Consider the following 26,068-nt stretch of genomic DNA (forward strand, 5'->3'; position numbering starts at 1 on the left):
TTTTTTAGTTTGAGAAAGCTTTTCTGTGTGTGTGTGTGTGTGTGTGTGTGTGTGTGTGTGTGTGTGTGAAATTGTATTAAATCTTATTGATTTCTGGAATCATTAGTAATGATTGTAGTTTCTGATCATTTCAGAAGTTTGGCACCTCTACAAATGACCAGTTTATAGCTACCAAGTGGGAGTGTATTTTTATATACTAATCTAGCAGAATCTGCCCCACTGGCTTTTTGATATATCAGTTTTTGGTTTTAAAATCAATGATACCCAATTTTTTTCCTTCTATCAAAAATGTCATTTAAGTTTTAGGTGTAATGTTAAATGTTATAAAATTTGTCATTGATTTCTTTTTTATTGTAAAAAAATCATCATTATAGAACTCCAGGAGAGGGAGTTTTGTCTAACCACCTTAACATAATATTGTTTTAATTTCAGAGTGTTTGTTTTGTTTTTGCATGTTATGCTCTCGTATGAGCAAAATACAACTAACTCTGTCTTACTCAGTATCTTAAATTTAATGGACACTTGATAAAGAATTTGACTTTAATTCAAGTTATGTGGGAGATTTTGTACAAATACATTAGATATTTCTATTATTTTTGAAAAGACAACTAAATCTCTGGATTTGTCTTTGAGGAGGAACCTGTGGGTGTTAGGTGTTTTGGTATAATTTGTTCATGGAATAACGAAGTTTTTAATATGAATTTTTTAATTTGGTGAAATTTTAATGCTAAGTTTACTTTATCTTAACATATCTGCTTTTCCTTCACTCTTCTAAGGTGGTTATGGAGGCAGCGAATCAGGTTGTACCTTGAAGGGACTGGCATAAACCCTGTTCCTGTGGACCTTCACGAACAGCAGCTAAGTTTGAATCAACACAGTAGAGCCTTCAACATTGAAAGAGTTCATGATGAAAGTAGGTAGATTGGGAATTAGACGTGTTTGGGCAATATTTAACTTCTTGTTCCTTTGATTTCTAATTTCTAGAAGTAATAATTTATAATTAACTTATTTGGGGATTTTAGTGCCACTGACCACATTTAAGAAAATACAGCAAACTACTTCAGGTGTAAAATGTAATATGACTAGATACAGAAATAAGAAATAAGTGTATTTCCAGAAGAAATATTTTCTAGGATGGGTTTGAAAACTTGTTGATTATGAAAGAATTATAAAATGTCTAAGAAAATAGTTGATATTTAAGGAAAGATTCTTGGCTTTAATCTTTGAAATGTCAAAAAAGAGAGCAGTAGAAATGACCTAATCTGTAGAAGATTTCTTAATAATTATACATTTGTATAATCATATTTAAATATATCTACCAGTGTTATAGTTGTTGATTAAAACCTTTTTGTTGGGAAATTTTGAATTGCAGCCTTTAGATTTGTGTTTCAGACATCTCTGTAAGCTGCTAAGAGAGTAGTAGTTTAAGGTGATATATGTTCGTTTGTTTTTTTTAATAAGTCTTAAGGTGAAGTCTTAAGCCATATTTCCCACCTTTTCCAGTAATTTTAAGACTTTCATGATACAGGAAGACCCCAAGAGATCTTACTGACTACCTGTGGACTGTATAAAAAGATAATTTTTTCCTCCTGTGTTTCATTTCTTGGTTCAACTTATCAGGAAAAGCTACCTTTACATATCTGCTTTGTCTCTGTCTTGTCTCATTATTTTCAGAGTTTTTCATGGTGATTTATAGCTTTATAGGTTGGGCTTTTCTTAAACTATGTGTTCGTGTCATGTTTTAAAGATTCTAAATTTTTAGTTGGAAATCTTACTTTATCCCTAGCCAAAAGAAGTTATTGCTATCATCGGAGATGTTCGAGATTTGGCTTTGAATTTCAGCGGCTTTATAAGAAAGCTCTAGATCGGTATTCAGAGATTCATTGCTCAGATTCCTGTCTCAGATTTACTGTTTATTTAGTTTTACAAACTAAGGTAATATATATACAAACAAAATCACGTAGTTATTAAGTAACATCCAGGATGTACATATCTAATTAAGGGTATTTGTAGAAAAGAGAAAATGTTCAAAAAAATAATTCAAAGAGATTTCTCAAAACTTAGGTACCATTCTTGGAATTGAAAGGACTCACAAATACTTAGCGTAACTAATGATAAAAGATTTTATACCAAGCTATGTCAGAATACTAGGGATAAAATAAAGTTGCTGTAAGCTTCCAGAGAGGAAGTAGTGGTGGCGATTATTTTATATATGAAGAATCTGGACTCAAAATAGTTTGATTTCTCAGTAGTAACACTGGAAATCACTCTGCTTATTATAATATTTTTGTTAGTAACAATTGTATGACATTTACTTTGTCCAGGGACTACTGTAGAGGGCTTTTTTGTGAGTGTTTTTTGTTGTTTGATAGCTTTATTTTGTGAGGAAAAAATCTAGGAAGATTCCAAGGTGTATTTCTCATTTTTTCTAATTAAATTCTCATCAGGTTTGTAGGAAACATTTCTTAGGAAGCTACCATTTGGAATTTTGGAATAGAGGAGTAGGTTTTGAGATTAATAAATATGCCACCATGTTTGATCCCTGATTTAGCTTTCTAATTTAGAACAAAAGATTACAGAGAAAAAAACGTTTTAGTTTTCAGGTTTTTTTTTTTTAATTTTTTTAAATTTATTTTTTTAATAATAATTTTTTATTATGTGATGTTAGTCACCATACAGTACATCCCTGGTTTTTGATGTAAAGTTCCATGACTCATTACTTGTGTATAACGCCCAGTGCACCATGCAATACGTGCCCTCCTTAATACCCGTCACCGGCCTATCCCATTCTCTCCCACCACCACCCCCCGCCCCCGAAGCCCTCAGTTTGTTTCCCAGAGTCCATAGTCTCTCATAGTTTGTTTTTTTTTTTAACTTTTCAGATTAAAAAAAAAATCCTTTACTGGACTGTATTTGTGTACAAGTTAGTGAGGAATACATTTTTATTACCTGTATACTTTGAAGGGAAGATAGGGTTGGTTTATTATTAAAATTTTCATCACATAAACTAGTAACTAGATGTGGCAGTGTTCCTCCAGTGCTACTCTTGCTAAAAACACTCTAAGGTTTTCTGTTTGAGGAGGAAAAAAAAATCTGATCTCCAGTAGATAACAGATTTGGTTTCCAATATGAGCCATGCATGTAATTTGCTGCTTAAATCCAAAGTGGCTCCTGTGGAAGTACTTGATTATTTCCACATCTGAAGCTTGCAGAGAAAAATTAAGTGTGACAACAAGAATCTTATGAGATGGATAAGTCTTATTTCACCACTCTTCAAAAATTGTTTCAAGAAGAATTAAGGTTGGGGCGCCTGGGTGGCACAGCGGTTGGGCGTCTGCCTTCAGCTTAGGGCGTGATCCCAGCGTTCTGGGATCAAGCCCCACATCAGGCTCCTCTGCTAGAAGCCTGCTTCTTCCTCTCCCACTCCCCCTGCTGGTGTTCCCTCTCTCGCAGGCTGTCTCTATCTCTGTCGAATAAATAAATAAAATCTTAAAAAAAAAAAAAAAAAGAATTAAGGTTTATTTTGGGGAGAAAGAGAGGCTTCATTGCCAATATGTTAGGTGATTTTGAGGTTCATTATGAATACTCTAAATATGAGATTTAACTTCTGTGTTAATGTTAAAGTATGGATTCTATTGAAACAAAAGTATGAATATTTTAATGTTTTATAAAATTTAAATCCTAATATTTCTAAAACTTAAACAAGTTGTTTTTCTTTTCATTACCTACAGGACCTGAGGCTTCAGGACCCCAGCTTTTGCCAGTGAGGGCACTAAATGAAGTCTTCATTGGGGAGAGTCTGTCATCCAGGTACTTTTAAACCTGTGTGCTTGAGTTTGGAATGTAATGTTTTAGTATTTTTTAGATATTTATTTGATTTCTACAACCTAAGAATTGTGAATAATTAATATGGTATAAGGGATAGAAGTGAATTATTTAATGAAATATTTCCAAAACCTTCTCACACATTTATAATACATGTTAAGAGGAAAGAAGGTTCTATGAGCAAAAGAGTTTGAAACCCCAGGTTAAACAAAGTTATTCAGGTTCTGTTACTACAGAGCCTAATCTATCATATAGGTACTTTATAAATGTTTAAGAGAATAATATACTAGGCATACATTTGCAGTTATAAAACTTTTATAGACAGTCCATATTAAAACTTCCCAACTAATTATCTTAATAAGGTTCCTTAAGGCTGATTTGTTTGCTTATTTTTATCCAGGATCCAGTTAAGGATTATGCATTGCATTTTGCCATTACGGCCCTTTAGAATTAAGAATCATTCCTTAGTCCCACCCCTGTTTTGTCATTCCTGATATTAATATTTTTGAATAGTCTAAGCCAGTTGCTTTGCAGAATATCCCTTGTTTTAGATTTGTATGATTTTTTTTTCTCTGCATAAGATTCAGACTAAACAATTTTTGGCAGAAATACTACTACATCATAAGCCGAGTGTATGGGCAGTTTAAGATTTGTAACCATTATTAGCAAAAACTAAGGTTAATAAAGTTCTTCATTAGGAGTATAAAAGTATAATATGGTTTTATTACTGAGGAAATCTGTTTTGTGGGTGTTGAATATAATTTAGCCTTAAATGGTCAGCAGAATTTTTTTTTTCAAAACTTTCATGTGATATTACCAGTTATAAAATGACTGCCATAATGTAATGTTTTTTTAACTCCTGGTTGTCATTTAGAACTTGCCTTCTCATTTTTGTAGATACAAGTAAATTAGGGGTGGAAAACTAGAGATGAGTCTCTGTCCCACTTTGCTGCTCTCAGAACTGTGTGACCCTTTGAAGGTCATGTAGTTGTTTCGCTAGTTTACTGAGAGTCCCATATATTCTGAAATTCTGTTTGTTGATCTGTCTTTTCATAAGAAGTTTAATTATGGTGGGAAGTATTTGTCTTAATTAAAAAAGATATCTGTGTTTTACCCAATGACTAACTCAGTACTGAAAAGAACAAAGCCTGATTCAGTAGAATGCTTTGAACAATCTTTATCAGTCGTAATTATTTTGATTAATGTAATTTTAAATTTATTCAGTAAAATGTATGGTGTACCTGCTACGTGCTATATGCAAGTCACTAGGGATGTCAAGGTAAATAAAGGTAGTAAATAACATCTTATTTTTTTGAAGGGTGATAAAATACATAATTTTAAAAAGTAATTAAAAGTAAAATTCTTTGAAGAAATCAAATAAAAATATATTCTTTAAAGAACATAAAGTGTAAATATACTTATTTTAACATAGTAATAAGACCCATGCTATACATAAACTGTTTTCTTTTGCTCTATATCAAGTTTGAAGCAATATGGAAATGAATAATGGATACTTTGTGATAGGGGAGGCAGGAAATGTAATTCTAATTAGTGATTAATCATGATTACTAAAAACATAAGGCAGAGAGCAACAACTTTCAATGAAATTGGAGAATGTCTGCATTAGATGACAAATGAAATCTTGCCATTTACAACAACATAGGTAGACCTAGAGGGCATTCTACTAAGTGAAATAAGTCAAAGACAATTACCTTGTGATTTCACTCAATTGTGGATTTTAAGAAACAAAACAAACAAATAGAAAGAAGAGAAAAAAGCAGACTTAAATACAGAGAACAAATTGGTAGTTGCCAGAGGGGAAAGGAGGTTAGGTGAATAGAGGGGATTAAGAGTAATACTTATCTTGATAAGGGCTGAGGAACGGATACAGTTGTTGAGTTACTATATTGTATACCTGAAACTAATACAACACTGTAGGTTAATTAAACTTGAATAAAAAATAATAAAATAGATGACAAAGGTAAAAAAGTTATTGAGTTTATGCTGATTCTAGAGAAGCCATTTAATGGCTTATGTTATTGTTTGTGTATTTTAAAGGTTATAACTTCCAAGAGCTTCTACTAGTGTTGCTTTGTAATTTGTACTTACTAAAAATCAAATAACTTAAAAAGGAGGAAAACTGGGATCAACTGACAGACTTCTGGGAATTCAGTGAAGTCCCACTAGATTATAGACTGATTTTTTTTTTCTGTGGCAGCAGTGATTTGGTTAGTTTATCTCCAAATAATGTCTGATGCTGCTGCTTTTTGTGTTGAGCCTCCCCTTATATCCTTACTAAGATGAGGACAGCAGTGGGTTCGCTTCTGATGCTATTGAGAAAGTTTTCACTACAGGAGGTATTAGAACTTATTTTCAAGGACTCCTTAGGCAGAAAGGAAATGAATACTTACTGGATGGCTGCTCGGTGTCAGGCTTTGTGTATACTGTGTGTATTACCACATTGCACGCTCAGAGCAACCCTGTGAGAAAGGTAGTTGTATGTATCCGTGAAAAAGTGACTGGGAGAGTTCACATAACTTGCCCATGGTCCTATCATTAGTTAGCATCAGAACTGTCATGTATACCCAGTACTTCTGACTCCAGGTCCTATATTGAGGCTTCACTGTGCCCTGGAAACTTAAGAGCTTTGCTTGGAAAATATGAAGTGCAGCAATATTATTCCTGCCTCATTTATAATGTTCTTAGATTTAAGAACATTTTAAAAGCCCAATTTTTTTTTGTTTTCTATTCTAACCTAGAATGTCTTATTCTTGGGCTGTAGCAGTGGACACTTTAAGAAGAAGTATACCCACTCTAAAGGGACTGTGAGTTTTATTGCTGCCTTAAAAGAAATAATTTCCCTGAAACAAAAATTCCGAGTTGACTAATCTTGATAAACCTGCATGTGAGAATGACACTAAATTTGCTCATCATTTTGGGCTCAACACCCCTTACCTGACTATACTTTTCTTCCTCTCCACCTGTTTCTCTTCTATCCCCACTTACCTCTAATCTCATTTGTTTCTATGTGATTCTGGCATAATAGCAGCCATTCCTATAGAGTTGACTGGCTTGTCTGAATGTAATAGGCTCCTAATTGCCTAAAATTCCTAATTTTGTAGGAAGACATAACAAAGCTATGAAATAGATTAAATGTGAATATGAGAGTCTGCTATCTTTTCTGAAGAATGGTGACTTCAGAGAAAACATGAAAAGAAGTTGTGCCATGTAAAACCTTTACAGATTGAGTTTGGCAGGAGAATTGAGGGTTAAGAGATAAATTATCCATTGAGTGTTAGTGTTTGCAAGCATGTCTAATAATTGTCATTATTGGAAAAGCTATATTAAGAATTTAACTTTTTTATTTGCTGGACAAAAATAACCCAGTGTTGATCAATGACACCATTATTTTAAGATATAGTTTTACAAAATAGGCTTTTACATGATTCAAGAGTTTTTTTTTTAATAACTGCAAATTTATATATTCATGCAGTTAAAGAAGTGTCACTTTTGCTGGTGTCAGAAAATCCATTTGATTTCATATTTATGAAATACTCTAAGAAATAGAAATTTTTAAAGAAATCATAATTCGAGTTTTATTCCTAGTTTTGTCCACTGATGCAGTACTAGTTGAGAATTTTCTTTAGAACTTTATCTCTCTTAGCTTACTATAAATTCAAAAGGCACATCAGTATGTAACTTAAACACAAGTTGAGCAGAAACTTCTGGCAACTTGAGGGGTTAGATACAGACTTGGAGCTACCGAGGACTAGCTAGCTACCAAGAATGAAACTCACATTAAGAATGGTATTTTCTTTTTGAATTCTGAAATAAGGCTCTGTGTGTGTTAGATTCCGTAAAAACGGTAGAAGCTATGGTAGGTAAAAATTTACAAGCAGCCCTCGTTTGAAATGTTGAAATATTGATAGAAAGGAGCATATGAATCAAAGGGATGGAGATATGCAGATTTTTTTTTTTTTTTTAAACTTTTTCACTTACTCAGTATTGGTATTAGCATCATGGTATGCGTGCCTACTAAGTCAGGTATGTCTAAGTCTAGCTGGCCCACTTAGATTTCATTAGTTCTGAAGAAATGATGTTTGTCTTATTTACTGTGAGCCATAAGTTCAGCAAATCCAGTGTTATATTCTCAATTCATAGGGCTTCCTACTATGAGATTTCAGTTGATGATGGTCCATGGGAAAAACAGAAGAGTTCAGGGCTCAATTTGTGTACTGGAACAGGATCAAAGGCCTGGTGAGTAGCTTGGGATGTTGCTTATTGACTTTTGTGAAATATTTTAAGTAATGTAATTTACTCGAGGCTGCACGTCGGTTTATCTAAAGCCTCTGATATGCAAGAGGTAGCCTGGTGGTGGTATGTTGGTTGGCTCACTTTCTGCTTTACTCATCAGTTGGGTCCAGAAGTCCTGCCTTGACTGTAGATTAGAGCGGTAGCCTGGATTTGGTCATTATCTAGCCTATTGCACTAAGTTTGTAAAGAGAAAGAAGAAAATGAGGAATGTTTTAGGGGATTATATATGTTTTTTTAATGAAAAATACTTTAAATAATCATGAAGAAATGAAAACAAGTTCTGTAACACAAGAGCAAATGCCCCGGAGGTGTTTGCGGCAAAGGCCTAACTGGAGATAACTTGGGCTCCTGTCTCTTGTTTACGCTCTCACCTCTCTCTGGGTAATTGCTGCTGCTTCTTGGTTATACACATGCAGATGCCTCCCAGACTTTCATCCGGAGCTCTCTTGTCTCCTGAGCACAAACTCCTATCTGAAAATTACCTACCAAAGAGTGTGTTAATAGACCTTCAAATTCAACACATTCAAAACTAAATTTATTATCTTCAGTTTTTCTCCCTGTGATCCCTGTATGGCTTAATAGGATCACTGTTACCCTGAGTTCATGCTCTAGAGGAAAAAAACCTTACTCCCCCAATCGTTGCTCTTACTTTTGAGTCTCCCTGTTCTCCCCTTTACACATACCAGTCTCTGAATCCTGCCAGTCACACTTCCGAAGTCCTTGCCCCTTTCTTTCAATTCCTCCTGCTATTTCTCTGGTCCAGGCCTCCAGCTTTGTGGTGAATATTCTTTGTGCCTCAGCCTTTATTCTTCAGGCTGTCATCCAAACTGCCAACAGCGTAGTATTTCTAAAATGTAGATAAATTTGGCTATATGCCTTCTGTGCTGTAAAAGTTTCATTTACTTCTGACTATGTTCAGATTACTCAGTCTGTGTGTAAGACCCTTTAAATGTGACCTAAGGAACCTTCCCAGCCTATTGCTGCCCTACCCTCACCCACCAGCACGCTGGGACACTGCAGGCTACTTGAAATTCTCAGCACAACACGTTCTCTCTGGGCTTTTTGTTTTTGCTCAGTGCATCTTCTTCCTGGGTTGAATGCCTGAACATTCTCCACTTTCCATCCCCTGGCTGAAAAATCCAGTCTTCAAATGTCATTCTGTGTAGGAAATCCTTACTAGGATCTCGTTCTTTTCATCAGCATAACGAACCCTTTCGGTGCATCCCTCGCACTTTTTCCTCATAGCACTGTTACATCACTTACCACATTATCAGTTCTCTAACTGGCTGACACCGGCTGGTTCAAGCAACTTGAGGCATTTGGGATGGTGACTCATGGTTTTGTGTGTGGGTTTTTTTTTTTTTTCCTCAATTTTTTGTGTGTATAGCATGACCTAATATATATTCACTCAGTTTATTTTTAAATAAATGCATGCTCACAAATACAGTGGAAAACAGTACTTATTAAACTGTGATTTTAAGTTTGGGTAGTTTAAAATGGAGTAATACTTTTTCAGTATAACTTTTTAAAACTTTTTATTGTGGAAACATTTATATGTAAGATTAGACAAAATAGTATCATCAATATCCATATACCCATTAGGCAGTTTCAGTGATTATCAGCACATGCCCAACCTTTTCCTTTGTTCCCCTACTGTCTCCTTTTGTCTCATAGTATTTTGAATTAATTTTCAGACATCACATTCATAAGTACTCTATAACTTCACATCTTTTAAAAAAAATCCTCATCTTTGTCAAATAAATGAACCTTTGGAGAAAAATGAAAAGTATTATTTAAAGATTGGATAATATCTCATTTTCTTGAGGGCCAATGAGAACTACATTTCTAAAGTGACTTTAAACAATAGTTGTTTGAAAAAATAAATTTAATCTAAAATGTTATAAAATTATTGTGTAGCCCTCTCATAAAATGAAAACATTACAGTTAACTGCTTTAATTCATCATAACATCTGTTCTGCTCACCGTGATGTGTTACTTGTTGAAAACTATTGAGAATCAGAAATGGTTTCCTAGATATTTCTCTTTTCCTAGTATTCTGATCCCCCCCCCCTCCCGAAAGTGGGCAAAGTGGTATAACTGAAAAGAGTACTAGCCAGGAAGTTAGAGCCCTGGCGAAACCACCAACTAGCTCTGTGATCTTGTACAAGTTTCCTTTTCTGCAAAGTGAGGGGAAATGGAACAGATAAAATAAGATTACTTTATCTTCCGACCTGTGAGTCTGTAGGCTCTGTTTTATGCGTTATAATACAAGCTATCAGTTACTTAGCCCCTGCTACTTTGAGTACACTGTGCTAGGTGCTTTTTATACATTGACAATATTCTTACAGAAATCTTGCAAGAAAGTAGTTGTATCCCTGTTTTATAAAGGTAGAAATTGAGGCTTTGCAAGGATAAATAATTAGGGTGAGGTCACAACTAGTGTCAGAAACTGGGTACAAGCACAGGTGTGCTTGACTACAAAACCAAGGCCTTTTTGACTGCCAGCTTTGTAAATGCAGAGGGGGAGCTGTCTATAGAATTCCTACAGTTCAAAGATGTGTCACTAGGTTGTATTGCAGAATTATCAAGGTAAACTTGCTAATCTTAGTGAAATAGTGGTTATGCTTAAAGGCAGTGAATCAGCTTTGACTTTTGCATTGGGGTGTGTGTCAATGTCTGTGTGATTTTGATAGTTTTAGTTTTCACCTTTTAGTAGTAAGAAGAGCATAAAGAGTAAGAGCCATTAGGCTTGTGAAGTAGTCCTGCCCTCCACTGCCACACACCTTAGAGCTGAGTCCTGTGTTGATGTTGGACATGAGTAAGTATGGCTTAGATTAGGATTTCAGTCTTTTCTATGTTGCTTATTAAAGTCTCCTGTTGTCTCCGATGTTGTGGTCTAGAAATCTCTGTCCCTAACTATATCCTGTCCCTGCCACCTCAGTCACTCAGCCTCTTTCTTCTCTGTTCAGCCCTACGTAGCTTGCTTGCTTCTAACATCTTCTACCTTACTCCCGCCCATTACTGATCGTTCTTTTGCTGTGATTGCATTTCCCATTCGTCTTTTGTTCTTTTTCTCTTTAGAAAATGGGGGGAGTGAAGAGAAGCCTGGGGGCCAGAAGGGCTGAGGGAAAGCTATACATTTCTGTACATTAATAACTTTGTCAAACTACCATTTCTAAGCTGCTTCTTTGTCTTGAGCTTACATATATTATTTAAATTTTCAAAAATACTCTGGAAGTAAATGATTTTATTTTTATTAATAGAACATTATTCACAAGTCTCAGCAGTTTCCTAAAGCCATGTGGCTAATAAATGGTTGAAGACAGGATTTAAGTTCTGGACTTAGCTCTCAACTGTAGACCTCAGGAATCACTGGAAAGAAAGGAACAGAATAGCCTATTTCTTTTACTCTTTTAATTCTTGATCCAGAGAGAGAGAAATTTTCCTACGTGACCTCTCAGTCCTTGCTTTGAATATGAAATGTGGACATGTATAACTTTGGATAAGATAGTTATTGTAACTGATAAACTCCCAATCTCAGTGACTTAACACAATAGAAGTTTATTTCTTGTTCTTATAAAGTCCAAGTAGGGTCCTCCCTGGGAGGTGGAGCTCTAAGTGGTGACTCAGGGATCCAGGCTCCTTCCAACATGTGGCTCAACCATCTTTTAAACGTAACTCCTGAAGTCCCTCTACTTATATACATCAAGCCACAGAAGGAGGAAAAGCCTGGAGGATCACCTGTGGGAGGCTTATGGGACACACGCTTAGACGTGTTGTGCATGACTTCATTCCTGTAGCTAGAACTCAGTCACATGGCTTTATGCCAGGAAAGGATGGAGAAGATAGCCTGATTATGCACACACACCCCTCCACACCCTCCATCCCCCCACCTCCTCACACACTCCCCCCCCCCCACACGTGTGTGTACACACACACACACACACACACACACACGCATGCAGAGAGTCTGGGGATTAGGTATCCCATTTTGCATTTCTAAAAATTCCTCCACAGGACAGAGGAGGTAAGGGTTATGTTGCATAGCAAGTTGTCTCTGAATTGTCTCATTGTTATTTCTGTCCTCTTCCTAGTGTAGAATTAGCTACATTCACTGGGAGAAGTACTACAGAGTTCAATCACATATATTTCTGTTAGTTTTTAGGACTGTTGCCAGTCCCCCTCCTCCATACGTTCTGTCTTAGCCAACTTAAGGGTGAGTGTTCTTAAGTGAAGAGAGAAAGCTTTGCTAGCTTAAGATAGGGGATTTAATATGTCTTTCAGTGGGATTGTCTTTAGTGGAAGTCATGTGTGATTTCAAGTGGGAACGGTCAAAATGCTGAAGGTTGTAGACCTAAGAAACAAGTCATCATGTGCCAATACCATCGTAGGCATATAGTTTATCTTTGACGTAGAATATAAACCACTCCTAAAGGGACAGTGAACTGGCTGAGATCCAGGTTGCAACCATAGGAAATTCCTCTTATTTTAACTCCCAAGTCAGAGGACTTAGTTTGGGTTGTCTTGTGGTATCCCGAATAAGTCCTAGCTCTAGGGCTATTAGATCAAGTCGTATGAGACTTTTGTTCTCTTAAGTCTTAACTTCAATATTTTAATTCAATGGAACCCTAATAAACATAGCTCATTTTATGTGACTTTTAATTTAGAGTTGTAAAACAGTATCTTCCAATAATGTGACTATTCAGAAGAATTAAAATATAACTCATGCACATCTCTTTCACTTGATTTTTTTTTTTTAAAGATTTTATTTATTTATTTGATGGAGAGAGAGACAGCCAGCGAGAGAGGGAACACAGGCAGGGGGAGTGGGAGAGGAAGAAGCAGGCTCCCAGCAGAGGAGCCTGATGTGGGGCTCGATCCCAGGACTCTGGGATCACGCCCTGAGCCAAAGGCAGACACTCAACGCCTAAGCCACCCAGGCGCCCCTCACTTGATATTTTCATTCAGTATTGAGTTCTTGCCATGAGCCAGGTGGTGCCGCAGATGCCTGGCCTTGCAGTGCGTGGCAGTAATTCTAATGAGATAGGTATTGCAAACCTCATACTAAACAATGAGTCAGGACCCTTAAAAGTATTTTGCTTCATGCCACATAGTAAGCATGAGCAAAGGTACAGAGGCAGGAATGGGCTTGGTGTGGTTGCACTATGAAATTGGAGAGTAGATAATGGTGAAGAATAGAATAGGCAATGGCTGGATTTGGGATTTTTTTAGCATAGGGATATGGTGTGTGAATGACCCTAAATTTTTAATATAAAAATTTGTGTATCTGTTTTATTAAAAGAATGCCCAAAATGTCACCACATTTCTCAAAATGTGAAAGGTATAGGTTAGGGTATGCAAGTGTACCGATTACTCCCCCTCCTCAGAAAGGTTAAGAGTCACTGAATTATGTTGAGTGTGTGTGGGTCATTATCTGAGGACATGTGAGAAGAGCTGTAAGGCAGCAGCAGAATTCTGAATCACTGGAAAGAGTGAAAACACACACACACACACACACACACATTCCATAACCATCTTTGTAGACCTAAGGACAGAGCTACTTTTAAGTGATTCATGTCTGTGTCGATGTTTGTTAAGTCGTTAAGCAAGGCATCACACAGTAGTAAAGATTTCTCATCTTTTCTGTTTTAGTACAAAAAGGTATCAAATGAAAAGCGAGTCTTTCATTTCATATCTCTAATACTAATCTCCAGGCACAGCCATATGTATATGAGGTATATATGACTTTCCTGTTTGTTTATACTACATAATGCCTTTGGGTTTTACCGTAACATCTCCATTATCTATCAGCATATCCAGTTCTATTTTATTCTTTTTAACATCTACATAGTAATATATTTAACCTGCTTCCTGTGAATATGAGTTGTTTTGCTATTATAAACAATGTTTCAGTAAATTTCCTTGTACATGTCTTTGTGTATTATAAATATAAGTATATTTTAGGATAAATTAGTAGATTGGAGAATATGTTCACTTTAAATTTTAATAGTGCAGAATTGCCCTCCAACTGCAACTTCCATACTCCCATCAGTGTATGAGAATGTTTTTTTGATACCAATGCCAATATATCATTAGTCTTTAATTTGTATTTCCTTAAGTAGGAGTAAAATTGAACACTTTTTCATATAGGCCTATAAACTGTTTGTGTACTTTGCCCTGTTTGTGTACTTTGCCCACTTTGTAAAACTGGCTGAAGTGGCTATTGTCTTTTGGTTGTTTTTTTCTTGATAAGTCTAAGAGTTTTTTGTATATTAAGTAGGTAATTCCTTTTTCATTTTTAGTATGTTTTTAGAAGTAAAGAACTTATGTGATGTTTGTTTCTAGGTCATTCAATATTAACAGGGTTGCGACTCAGGCTGTGGAGGATGTTTTAAATATTGGTGAGTACCAAAATAGCTATTATGTTACAATTATATGCTATATAATGTATATATTTTATTATATGTTAGCTATAAATGACGCAAAATATTTAATCAAGATATTTCCCCCTTTCCTTTTTCAATAGCAAAACGACAAGGAAATTTAAGTCTTCCATTGAACAGAGAATTGGTAGAGAAAGGTCAGTGACTAATAATCATAATTACTAACAGCTAAGTTCTGCATTCATCTTGAGGACGTTATTGTGAAGTTTACTTGTCTAATTAGCAAAGCATAGTACTTTTTTGACTCAAACAGGCTCTTAATATCCCTTTATGTATATTTAAGCAATAATACATTTAGAGCTGGACTTTTTATATATTTTTGTGAACTATGAAATATAACCTTTATGTCAAAGCAGTGTTAACTACAAACATTTCCTGGGGGATAGGAAAATAAAGAAAAATACAGATCTGGCAAATAGGAAATGCTTACCTAAACTCAGTATGCCATTAATAGCCTCTGAATGAAATGGAATTCACTGAGCTGTGAATGCTTATCTTCACATCCACTAAAATGTTCTTTTTAACTTTCGACTGCCTACTCCTGCCCAGTTGCTTCAGGGTTTCCTTGAGATAGATAACTGGCCCTATTGGGAAAGAATACTACTGATCAGGGAGTTTGAAGACCTGGGCTCCAATCCCAGACCAGTCACTTACTAAAAATATGAGCAAGACTGATTCCATTCCTCTACTTCCTGGACTGTAAAATGAGGATGTTGAAGTAGATTGGTAATGAATTCATAGGGATTCTTCAACTTCATTCTTAAATTTTTTTTTCTAAATATTTTAATTCCTAAATTGGAAAACACATTTCTTTGATTTGCATATGAAATTAACTCACCAAAGTCCCATCTCATCTGTCAGGAACATTTTTGTACAGACTTCACACTAAAGCTTTCCTTTCTGTCTCTGTTAATTGAAGAATATCCTAAGATTTCAAGCTCAATTATTTTTTAAAAAATCCAAACTTTTTCATAGTGCATCTACTTACATGTATAACCGTGTCAGTTCATTTATGTGTAGATTTTGTATTTCCAGTAAGACTTCCTTTGTTGGGGTCCTTTAATAGTTTGAAAACAGGACTCAATCTCTGAAGTCCTTTTCAGCTCTCTAAAATGGACTTTCTCCCTCTCTCAATTGGAGACTAAAAAGATTAACATGAAATCTGTGTCAAAGAAAGGAAAATTAGGTATTTATAGTAATTGATTCATTATATAATTTAACTTAAAACATAATTATATAAAACAACTGAAATTTATACCAGGCATGTAAACTTAAGGTTTTATATAAAATATATAAAATACAGTGATTTTTCTGCTTTATTGAATGAATGTTACTCCTTTGACTGTCCTTAGAAGCAATAGTGAATGCCAGGGTGCAGTCACTGTTACAGACATTTCTGGAACTACTACTTTCAGAGCTAGCACTTTTTTTTTTTTTTTTTTTAAAGTTCTCTCTGTGCCCACCATGGGGCTGAAACTCACGACCCCGAGATCAAGAATCACATGTATTGGCTTGAGCCAGCTAGGTGCCCCTGGAATTAGCACATTGTGTGTGTGTGTATTCCCAGAGAAGCAAATTTTTATTTTTGAGAGTGAATTAGATTTTTTTTTTTTCAAAGAGCCAAATAATTTAAGTGAAATTTTGGTAAATAAGCTAGATTATCTGACAGTCTCATGATTTGTTTTAATATATGGTGTTCAACTGAACATTCTTACAAGCCTGATTTCTTTGTACAGTTGTTTTTAACCAATTTGTGCTTTCCTATCAACTTTTATATGCCTCTTGGTTATGAGAAACAGGACTCAAAGATTTCTAAAAATATCTTGAGTAATCGCAGTTTCATAAGAGAAAGCAAAGCATATTGCCTGTCATTGCTTAAGACTGCATTTTATATCAAGACAATTATGAACACTTGGACATGGTATTTTGGAAGGGAGACTGTTGGAGCTCAAGTTCCGTTTGAATGCCTCAAGATACTAGTTTCTTCCTTCTGTTTAATTACTGGTTTTGTAGCCCACCCCCCGTATGTCTATTTCTGCTATATTGTGATTGATACAGGCTTTGATGGCCTAATCTTGGAACCTAATCATCATAAGTTTTTTTGTTTTTGTTTTTAATGGAATGCGTTGTGAGTTCCAAGAAACTTGATGCCAAACAGACCTTTGGAACAGAGTTGCTTTTAAGTTGGGGATAGGCTCGTGTTCGTTTTTCATTTTGCACTTCTCAGAAGTGACCATCTTTCATTGAATGCGCTAATACTTTTTTCCTGTATAGTAACAAATGAATATAATGAATCGCTGCTCTACAGTCCAGAAGAACCAAAAATACTTTTCAGTATTCGAGAACCAATAGCAAACAGAGTTTTCTCCAGCAGTCGTCAGCGTTGCTTCACCTCAAAGTAAGCTTCCAAAGGCTGACTTGTGACTGTGCTTTCATGTAATTATAAAGGAGTCTTGGTTTTAAAGTATGCAGTTTGATGAAATGCACTCAAACTTAATCTGGTAGGAAAGGTATAGAACTCGTGGAACTAATGAGGTGTCATGCTGTACCCTGGTGAGAATGGTATTTTCCGTTCTAACATACTGTACCACTTTAGAGAAACTGTAAGTGACTAGAAGGGGCATAATTATTTAAGTAGGTGATGTGGATTTGTTGTTTGAATATATTAAGACACAAGAAGATCAAATTATCACTTAAAACTGGAAACCAACTTTTTTTTTTTTCATATGCTATGGGATAAAAAGCAGGATAAATATTCATATAAAACCTCAGTTGTATAGCAGTAAACGACTCATTTCTGTCACCTTTTCCCTAAAAGTGACCCCCCCTTTCCCATATCTATCAGATTTGATTTTTTTGGAAGGGTGGATATAAAAAAATATATAATTTATTTTGTAAAGGTTGTCCAATTTTCTGAACCAGAAAAACTGAAAAAAATGTCATCTGTCTCATGGCAGGCAAGGAATGGTTTAATTTTGAATTCCTGCTTATATAGTGTACATAATTCTTTTTTGAAAATACCGTTGATTTTTTTCTAGGAAAAACACTCAAGGAAACTCATTTTACTCATTTGAGAGTTAATTTTGATTACTCAATAAATCTATACTCAGTTTAGGTGAGATGACAAAGACATTTAAATTTTTGCTTATTTAAACAGAATAAGCTTCATGACTTTGGCAGTTGGACGGTATTTCTTAAACATGTCCTAAAAAGCACTTAACAAAAGATTGACAAATTGAACTATATTAGAATTAAGAACTTCTGTTAATCAAGACAACATTAAGGGAAAAAAAGGCAAGCCACGGAGTGAGATATTTGCAGTACCTATATCCAACAATGGACTTCTGTCCCGAATATTATAAAAATTCCTACAAACTCCATAAGAAAAGGCAGCTCAGTAGAAAAACTGCCAAAGTTTTGGACAGGCATTTCACAGAAGAAGGTATCCAAATGGTTAAGTGTATAAAAAAGACCCTTGGCCTTATTATTCATGTGGGAAATGCAAATTAAAACTACATATTCTGCTACCATACACACTCGCCAGAAGAGCTGAGATGCTAGCTGTTGTAAGGTGGGAGTAACTGCAAGCTACATATTGTTAGGAGTAGTTTGGAAAGTTGTTTGGCGGTTACCTACCAAAGCTGAATCTAGCACACGCAGTGAGCCAGCAGTTCCACTCTTAGGTGCATGTCCAACAGCAATGTATATACACAAATGTCTGCAACAAAAGATGTTCAAGAATATACATAGCAGCACTACTTCCCGTAGCAAAAACGCAGGTGTCAGTGAATAGAAGGGAACCATCCATTTTGGTATTTTCATACAATGGAAGTGTTTTCATACAGCAATGAAAATGAACGTACTACTACTACCGGTAATAACCATGGATAACTTTCACAAGTATATTATTAAGCAAAGGAAAGCTAGACACAGCTGACCTATTCTTCCATTTATATAACGTTTAAGAACAAACAGAGCTATTACTACTATGGTGACTGACATTAGGATAGTGCGTGCGTACGAAAGAGCGGGGCCAGCGGCAGTGAGGGGGCCACTGGGGAACATTTGACTCCTGATTTGGGTGACGAATGAGTACCCAAATGTGTTCGTTGAGCTGTACACTACAGATCTGTGCCTCTTCGTGTGTTATACTTAAGTAAAAGCTATCTGAAAATAGTCACATTCTTGTTCAGTATTGTAATAGTAATAACATTTTTTCATATGAAAAAGCCTGTGAGTTCCATCAAATCTGAACTTGTTCTCTCATAACTGTTTGGGTGAATGGAGCTATCCTGAACATTAGATTTTGGTAATGTACCCATATTTACATAGTTACTCTCTCAAATCAAAGAACAACTTGATTTTTAAAAATCAAGGCCAAATGCTGCCAGTTTCAATAAAAATTAAGGGTTTCAAAGAAACCATAATTCAAGGTTAAGAAAACTTAACATTTAATGAGCTGTTTCTTTCTGCTCAGGGTGTGTGTTCGTTCTCGTTGTTGGGATGCCTGCATGGTTGTGGATGGAGGTACTTCTTTTGAGTTTAATGATGGAGCAATTGCTTCGATGATGATCAATAAAGAAGATGAGCTTCGAACTGTGCTTCTAGAACAATGAAAGATTTCCTCAGATGACAAATTTTGATTACTGGGAAAATGCTTCCACTGCAGAAACAGACTACCACTCATAAAGCTACATCTTTGGTTATTATCGAGACTGGCTGGCCCCGGGCTTCAAAGGTGACCAAGAAAGTGAGATCTGCATTGTTCTTCCTTTGGATTCGGGTAGAAAAGATCGTTCACTGTGTTAGAAAATGGATGGACTAAACTGATTAGAATTGATACCAGTGGAATTTCTATATCGTTTATAGTTGGTATCCAAGAGTACTGATATCTTTTCAGAGAGGTAGGCTCAAATAAAGGATTAAATGTACAAGTTTTTTTTTCCTTCCCTTTCCTAACTGCGGAATTGGTCAGACCAAACACATATCATCATTTGGTTAGTGTATATTTTTTATAGTACCTAAAAATCAAGATTTTTAAAAAATTTTGATGGAGAATTTTGATAAATCCTGACATTGACCTAATTGAAGTAGGTAAATGTGTTTTTTATATACGCTTAGAATTTTCTAATTTCAGAGTACAATATTATGGCTCTTTATTGATTTAAGTTCAAACAATCATTTTTGAAATTATCCATGTTTTCATTTAATAATTGACTTTCAGGTTAATTTTGACAGTGCTGGGTGAAATAAAGTATATCTGGACAAAATCATGATACTGTTACAAATGTATTATCCGATAGCTATTTTAGGTCATAGACAGGTTTTTTGTTTTTGTTTTTTTGAATGCTTTTGAGTCTTAATAGATTTCTTCCACGTTTAAAACTCTAACATGGAATCAAAGACTAAAAGGATGAGCTGATTAGACATGAGGAATCTGTCAAAGGTTTTACCATATAGTATTAGGAGCATTGTCGGAAAATGATTCTTTAATAAATATGTAAAACATTCGTTTTGGAACTGCCTTACTTTTAATATCATGGTAGTTTTCACCTAGCTAATATTCCATGTTTCACACATTAGCTCCCTGTACCCCCACCATGAGAGTTCCTTTAGTTTGAGAGGAGATTATCTAATTCTTGATCTACTTATAAGTAATCCTAGAATTTTTACAAAAAGCACCTATTGCATCATGAGACAACTGGTATTCTCATGCCATTATTCAGAGTTGTATCTTTTTTTCATTTGCTGTTAAAAAATTATATTCAACATGGAAATATTTATTGAACACGTACCTTGTGCTATGTACTGTGTCAGATGCTGGGTATACACGATGAATGAAAGACTCTTTCCTAATAGAACTGGAGCCCTGTGAGCTCAAATCTGTGAAAGCTAGAATGTATAATTGTGCTATTAGTTTTGCCAACATTTAACACGTTCTTGTCAAATTTTAAATGTTATACAAAGGTAACCTAGGTTTTGATGTATATCCAGAACAAGAATCTGTTTTTCTTTTCTAAGAGTATCTGCACAGACCCTCAGAGCAGTGTTTACATGATGCATTAAAAAAAAAAAAAAAAAAAATGTTTTCCCAGCTGGATCTAGTTTCTGGCTTGATTTAAAATGATTGAAGATAACACTTTATAGTATGGGATTTCAGTTCTTTACAAAAACTCTTAAGAGGTTTAAATACCTTCTTAACAAAAATTCCAGCTCCATCTTTATATCGAGCAAATCTGATTGTCCAAAATGGTACCATTCATTTGTTAATATGTAACATATTAATAGGCAACATGCTCTGTAGAATTTTTCATAAGCCATATTTTAAAGGTTTAAAAAATAATTTTCTCCCTTTGCAGTATAACTTTTAACATTTCTGCTATGTGGTGGGGATTTATTTGGAAGCGAGAAGAGGCAAAGGATATTACAACAGAAGAAATGTTTTTATGAATGAGTTAACCTTTTGATGGCAACTATTTGTGAATAAACATAATTAAACTAGTGTTATCTTTTTTTTTTTTTTAACTACATTTGTTTCCTTAACTCTTACAGCATCATTATTAGAAAACGAGATTTTCCTAAAATGTTATGTTTCAGGTCTTTTCCACTGCTGTGCCCTGTTGACTTCATTCATTGCTAATATTTCACACAGAACTAGTACTTACTTATTGTATAAGCAAAGCAAAGCTTACTATTTTTGATGCTTCACATGTATTTATATTCATAGCCCCAGTAAATCAAATCATATTAAATGTTTTACTAGCCTTCAAGTATAAAGAATTTCCAATCATTTCACTTTTAAGTATCAAAAGAATATAAAATCATTAGAATCAGTTAACAAATTTTGTATCAAAGAATCACTTGATGCACATGGAACATTCTCACAAAACAAGTCTCAACAAATTAAAAAAGACTGAAATCCTACCATGCATCTTTTCTAACCACAATTCAATGAAATTAGAAATCACAAGAAAAAAAATCTGAAAGACCATAAATACAGGGTTAAATAACATGCTACTAAAACAATGAATGGGTCAACCAAGAAATCTTTGGGATGCAGCAAAAGCAATTCTAAGGGAAATTTATAGCAATACAGGTCTACTTCAAGAAGCAGGAAAAAGCTCAAACAACCTAACCTTACACTTAAAGGAGCTAGAAAAAGAACAAACAAAACCCAAAACCAGCAGAAGGAAGGAAATAACAAAAATCAGAGCAGAAATAAATGATATAGAGGGGCGCCTGTGTGGCTCAGTCGTTAAGCGTCTGCCTTCGGCTCAGGGCGTGATCCCGGCGTTCCAGGATCGAGCCCCACATCAGGCTCTTCGGCTATGAGCCTGCTTCTTCCTCTCCCACTCCCCCTGCTTGTGTTCCCTCTCTCACTGGCTGTCTCTCTCTCTGTCGAATAAATAAATAAAATCTTTAAAAAAAAAAAAAAAGAAATGATATAGAAACTAAAAAAAAAAAAAAATCAATGAAACCAGGACCTAGTTCTTTGGAAAGATCAACAAAATTGATAAATCTCTAGCCAGACTCCTCAAAAAACAAAAACAAAAAAATCACAGATGAGAGAGGAGAAATAACCAACACCACAGAAATACAATTGTAAGAGAATATTATGAAAAATTACATGCCAACACATTGGACAACGTAGAAGAAATGGATAAATTCCTAGACACATAAAACCTACTAAAACTGAAGCAGAAAGAAATAGAAAATTTGAACAGACCAATTACCAGTAATGAAATTGAATCAGGAATAGAAAATTCCCAACAAAAGTCCAGGGCCAGATGGCTTCATAGGTGAATTCTACCAAACATTTAATAAGAAGAGTTAATACCTATTCTCAAACTATTCAAGAAATAGGAAGGAAAACTTCTAAATTCATTCTGTGATACCAAAACTAGATACAGCACAAAAAAGTTGGTTGTCATTTCTCCTCTCTCATCTGTGATTTTTTTTTGTTTTTTGAGAAGTCTGGCTAGAGATTTACAGGCCAATACCTGATGAACACAGATGCAAAAATCCTCAACAAAATAATAGTAAACTGACAGACAATACAATGAAAAAAGTCATGATCAAGTGGGATTTACACCCATGGTGCAAGGGTGGCTCAATATTCACAAATTAATTAACACGACTGATCACAATAAAAGGATAAAAATGATATGCTCATTTCAACAGATGCAGAAAAAGCACTTGACAAAGTATAATGTCCATTCATGATAAAAACTCACACCACCCTCACCACCTTAATTCAACACAGTACTGGAAATCCTAGCCACAGCCATCACACAAGACAAAGAAATAGAAGACATCCAGATCCACAAAGAAGAAGTAAAACTTTTACTATTTGCAGATGACATAATACTATATATAGAAAATCCTAGACTCCACCAAAAAACTATTAGAACTGATAGATGAATTCAGTAGTCACAGGATATAAAATCAATATACAGAAATGTGTTCCATTTCTGTACACAAATAATGAAGCAGCAGAAAGAGAAATTAAGACCATTCCATTTACAATTGCACCAAAAATAATAAAATACCTAGGAATAAACTAAGGAGGTAAAGGACCTGTGCTCTGAAAACTATAAAATGCTGATGAAAGATGACATAAAGAAATGGAAAGACATTCCATGCTCATGGATTGGAAGAACAAATACTGGTAAAATGTCTATACTATCCAAAGCAATCTGCAGATTTAATGCAATCTCTATCAAAATACAAGCAGCATTTTTCATAGAACTAGACAAATTGTCCTAAAATTTGTATGGAACCACAAAAGACCCCAAATAGCCAAAGCAATCTTGAAAAGGAGAAACAAAACTGCAAGTATCACAATTTGAGACTCAAGTTATATTACAAAGCTGTAGTAATCAAAACAGTATAGTACTGGCACAAAAACAGACACATAGATCAATGGAACAGCACAGAAAACTCAGAAATAAATCATATTTATTGTATTGTATTGTATATTATATACAATTAATCTTAGACAAAGGACCTAGCTGGTCTAGTGGTGGTAGGCACCATTTCTGGCTCTACCTAGCTAGTACTGCTTGCCTTGTCCTGCCCTGGCGTTCCCTTGCAGACCTGATCCATCTAACCAGCCTGCTCCAGCAGGTGCCCCTCCAAACAGCTCCCATGCCACTGCACCCAGTGGGTGGCCTTGGTCTGATCCAATGCTCCTCTCTTCCCAAAGTGGCTCCTCCCCTGGGAGAGCAGCCCAGCCTACCACTGCATCTACAGGAACTGCACCTGGGTGCTGCAGTGGGCTGAGCTGGGGGTCAGCTCTACCCAGCAGCATGTTCATAGCAGTTGTGCCCTAGCCACAACAGGAGAGTGCACACACCCCACATGTACAACCCTGGAGTGCCTGGTTCTGGTATAAGGGTGGATTCCACTTCTGAGTCCCACAGGACACCTTCTACATAAGGCCACTCCTTCAAGACTGGGAGACATACCTGATCTACCAAATATACAGAAACAGAGAGTCAGGCAAAATGAGGAGACAGGAATGTATTTCAAACTAAAGAACAAGACAATCAAAAAGAATTAAATGAACCAGAGATAAGTAACCTACTGATAAAGAGTTCAAAGTAATGGTCATCAAGATGCTTACCAAACTTGGAAGAAACACAAAACTTCAACAAATATATAGAAAATATAAAAAAGAACCAATTAGACCTGAAGAATAACAAAAATACACTAGAGGGAATCAACGGCAGATTAGATTATGCAGAAGTACTACCAGCATCTGGAAGACATGGTTGTGGAAAACTAAAGAGAAAGAGAGAATCTTGAGCAAGAGAAAAACTCAACTAGTTATGCACCCCCATAAGATTATGAGCTGACTCTTCAGCAAAAATTTTGCAGGCCAGAAGGAAGTGGTAAGATATGTTAAGTGATGAAAAGAAAAATAAAACGTCCAACCAAGGGCACTCTATCTAGCAAGATTATCATTCAGAATTGGAAAGTTTTTCAGACAAAAATTAAAGGAATTCTTCATCACTAAATCAGCCTAAGGAGATATATTAAAGGAACTTATTTAAGTGGAAAAGAAAAGGCCATAACTAGGAGAAAATTGTGAAAGAAAAAAAAAATCTCACTGGTAATAAAGCAAACATACAGTAAGGGTAGTGGATCAACTACTTATAAAGCTAGTTGGAAGGTTAAAAGAGAAAAAGTGTAAAATCAACTACAACCATAGCAATTAGGGATACATAGAATACGATGTCAAAGACAAAACACGGGGGAGGGTAAAAATGTGTTTTTAGAATGCTTTCAAATATAAGCAACCATCAACTTAAAACACGGCTGTATACACAAGTTGTTATGTAGGAGCCTCATGGTAACCACAAACCAAAAACCTCTAACAGATACACCATAAATAAGGAGGAAAGAATCCTAACACAACACTAAAAATTAAGTTCTCAAACCACAAGGGAAGACAACAGAAGAGAAATACAAAATTAACCAGAAAACAATGGACGAAATGACAATACTTACATACCTAACAATAATTACTTTAAATGTAAATGGACCAAATGCACCAATCAAAACAGAGTGGCTGAATATATAAAAATTAAAAAAAGAAAAGACCATCTATATGCTGCCCACGAGAGGCTTCAGACCGGAAGACACACAAGCTGAGAGTGAAAGGATGGAAAAAGATATTCCACGTAAATGGAACTGAAAAGAAAGCTGGGGTAGCAATACTTCTGTCAGACAAAATGGACTTTAAAACAAAAACTAACAAAAGACAAGGGCCTTACATAATGATAAAGGGATCAACTAACAAGATGATATAACACTTACACATATGAACCTAACACAGGAGCACCTAAATATAGAAACCAAATAGTAACCGACATAAAAGGAGAAATTGACAGTAATACTAGGGGCCTTTTCTACTGCACTTCCATCAATGCATACATCATCCAGACAGAAAATCAGTAAGGAAACAGTAGCTTTAATTGGCACATTAGACAAGATGGACTCAGGAGATAATATACAGAACACTCCAACCCCAAACAGGACAATACACATACTTTTCAAGTGCACATGGAACATTTTCTAGAACAGATCATATGTTAGGCTATAAAACGAGCTTCAGTAAATTTAAGAAGAGTGAAATCCTAGCAAGCATCTTCTGACGACAGCAGTATGAACATAGGTATTAATTTCAGGGGGAAAAAATGGAAAAAAATACAAGCATGTGGAGGCTAAACAAAGCTAATGGGTCAATGAAGAGATCAAAGAGGAAATCAGAAAATACCTAAAGGTAAATGAAATCGGAAGCACAATACTCCAAAATCGGTTGGATGTAGCAAAAGCACTTCTAAGGAAAGTTTGTAATGATACAGGCCTACCTCAAGAGAAAACAAGAATCTCAACGTACCCTTATAACTAAAGGAGCTAGAAAAAGAAGAATAAACAAAACCCAAAGTTAGCAGAAGGAAGGCAATAATAAAGATCAGAAC

At 35.3% G+C, this 26,068-nt stretch overlaps 1 protein-coding gene across 3 annotated transcripts in view; it reads left to right on the plus strand.

The window, feature by feature from the left end:
- Nucleotides 1–21,084, plus strand: part of NADK2 (NAD kinase 2, mitochondrial) — a 42,611-nt gene extending 21,527 nt beyond the window's left edge. For 2 of the 3 annotated variants that reach the window (XM_045787270.2, XM_045787273.2), the window contains exons 6-13: nt 777–913; nt 3,732–3,810; nt 6,585–6,650; nt 7,987–8,082; nt 14,485–14,540; nt 14,666–14,719; nt 16,857–16,980; nt 19,060–21,084. In XM_045787270.2, coding sequence (XP_045643226.1) covers nt 777–913; nt 3,732–3,810; nt 6,585–6,650; nt 7,987–8,082; nt 14,485–14,540; nt 14,666–14,719; nt 16,857–16,980; nt 19,060–19,198 — 751 coding nt within the window. In that variant the 3' untranslated portion in view covers nt 19,199–21,084. The remainder of the gene's footprint in view (nt 1–776; nt 914–3,731; nt 3,811–6,584; nt 6,651–7,986; nt 8,083–14,484; nt 14,541–14,665; nt 14,720–16,856; nt 16,981–19,059) is intronic. The other variant, XM_045787272.2, reaches the window with a different exon arrangement.
- Nucleotides 21,085–26,068: the final 4,984 nt, after the last annotated feature.

Source organism: Ursus americanus, chromosome 15 (genome assembly GCF_024610735.1).
Source record: "Ursus americanus isolate L20-20 chromosome 15, mUrsAme1.1.p, whole genome shotgun sequence".
Lineage (NCBI taxonomy): Eukaryota > Metazoa > Chordata > Mammalia > Carnivora > Ursidae > Ursus > Ursus americanus.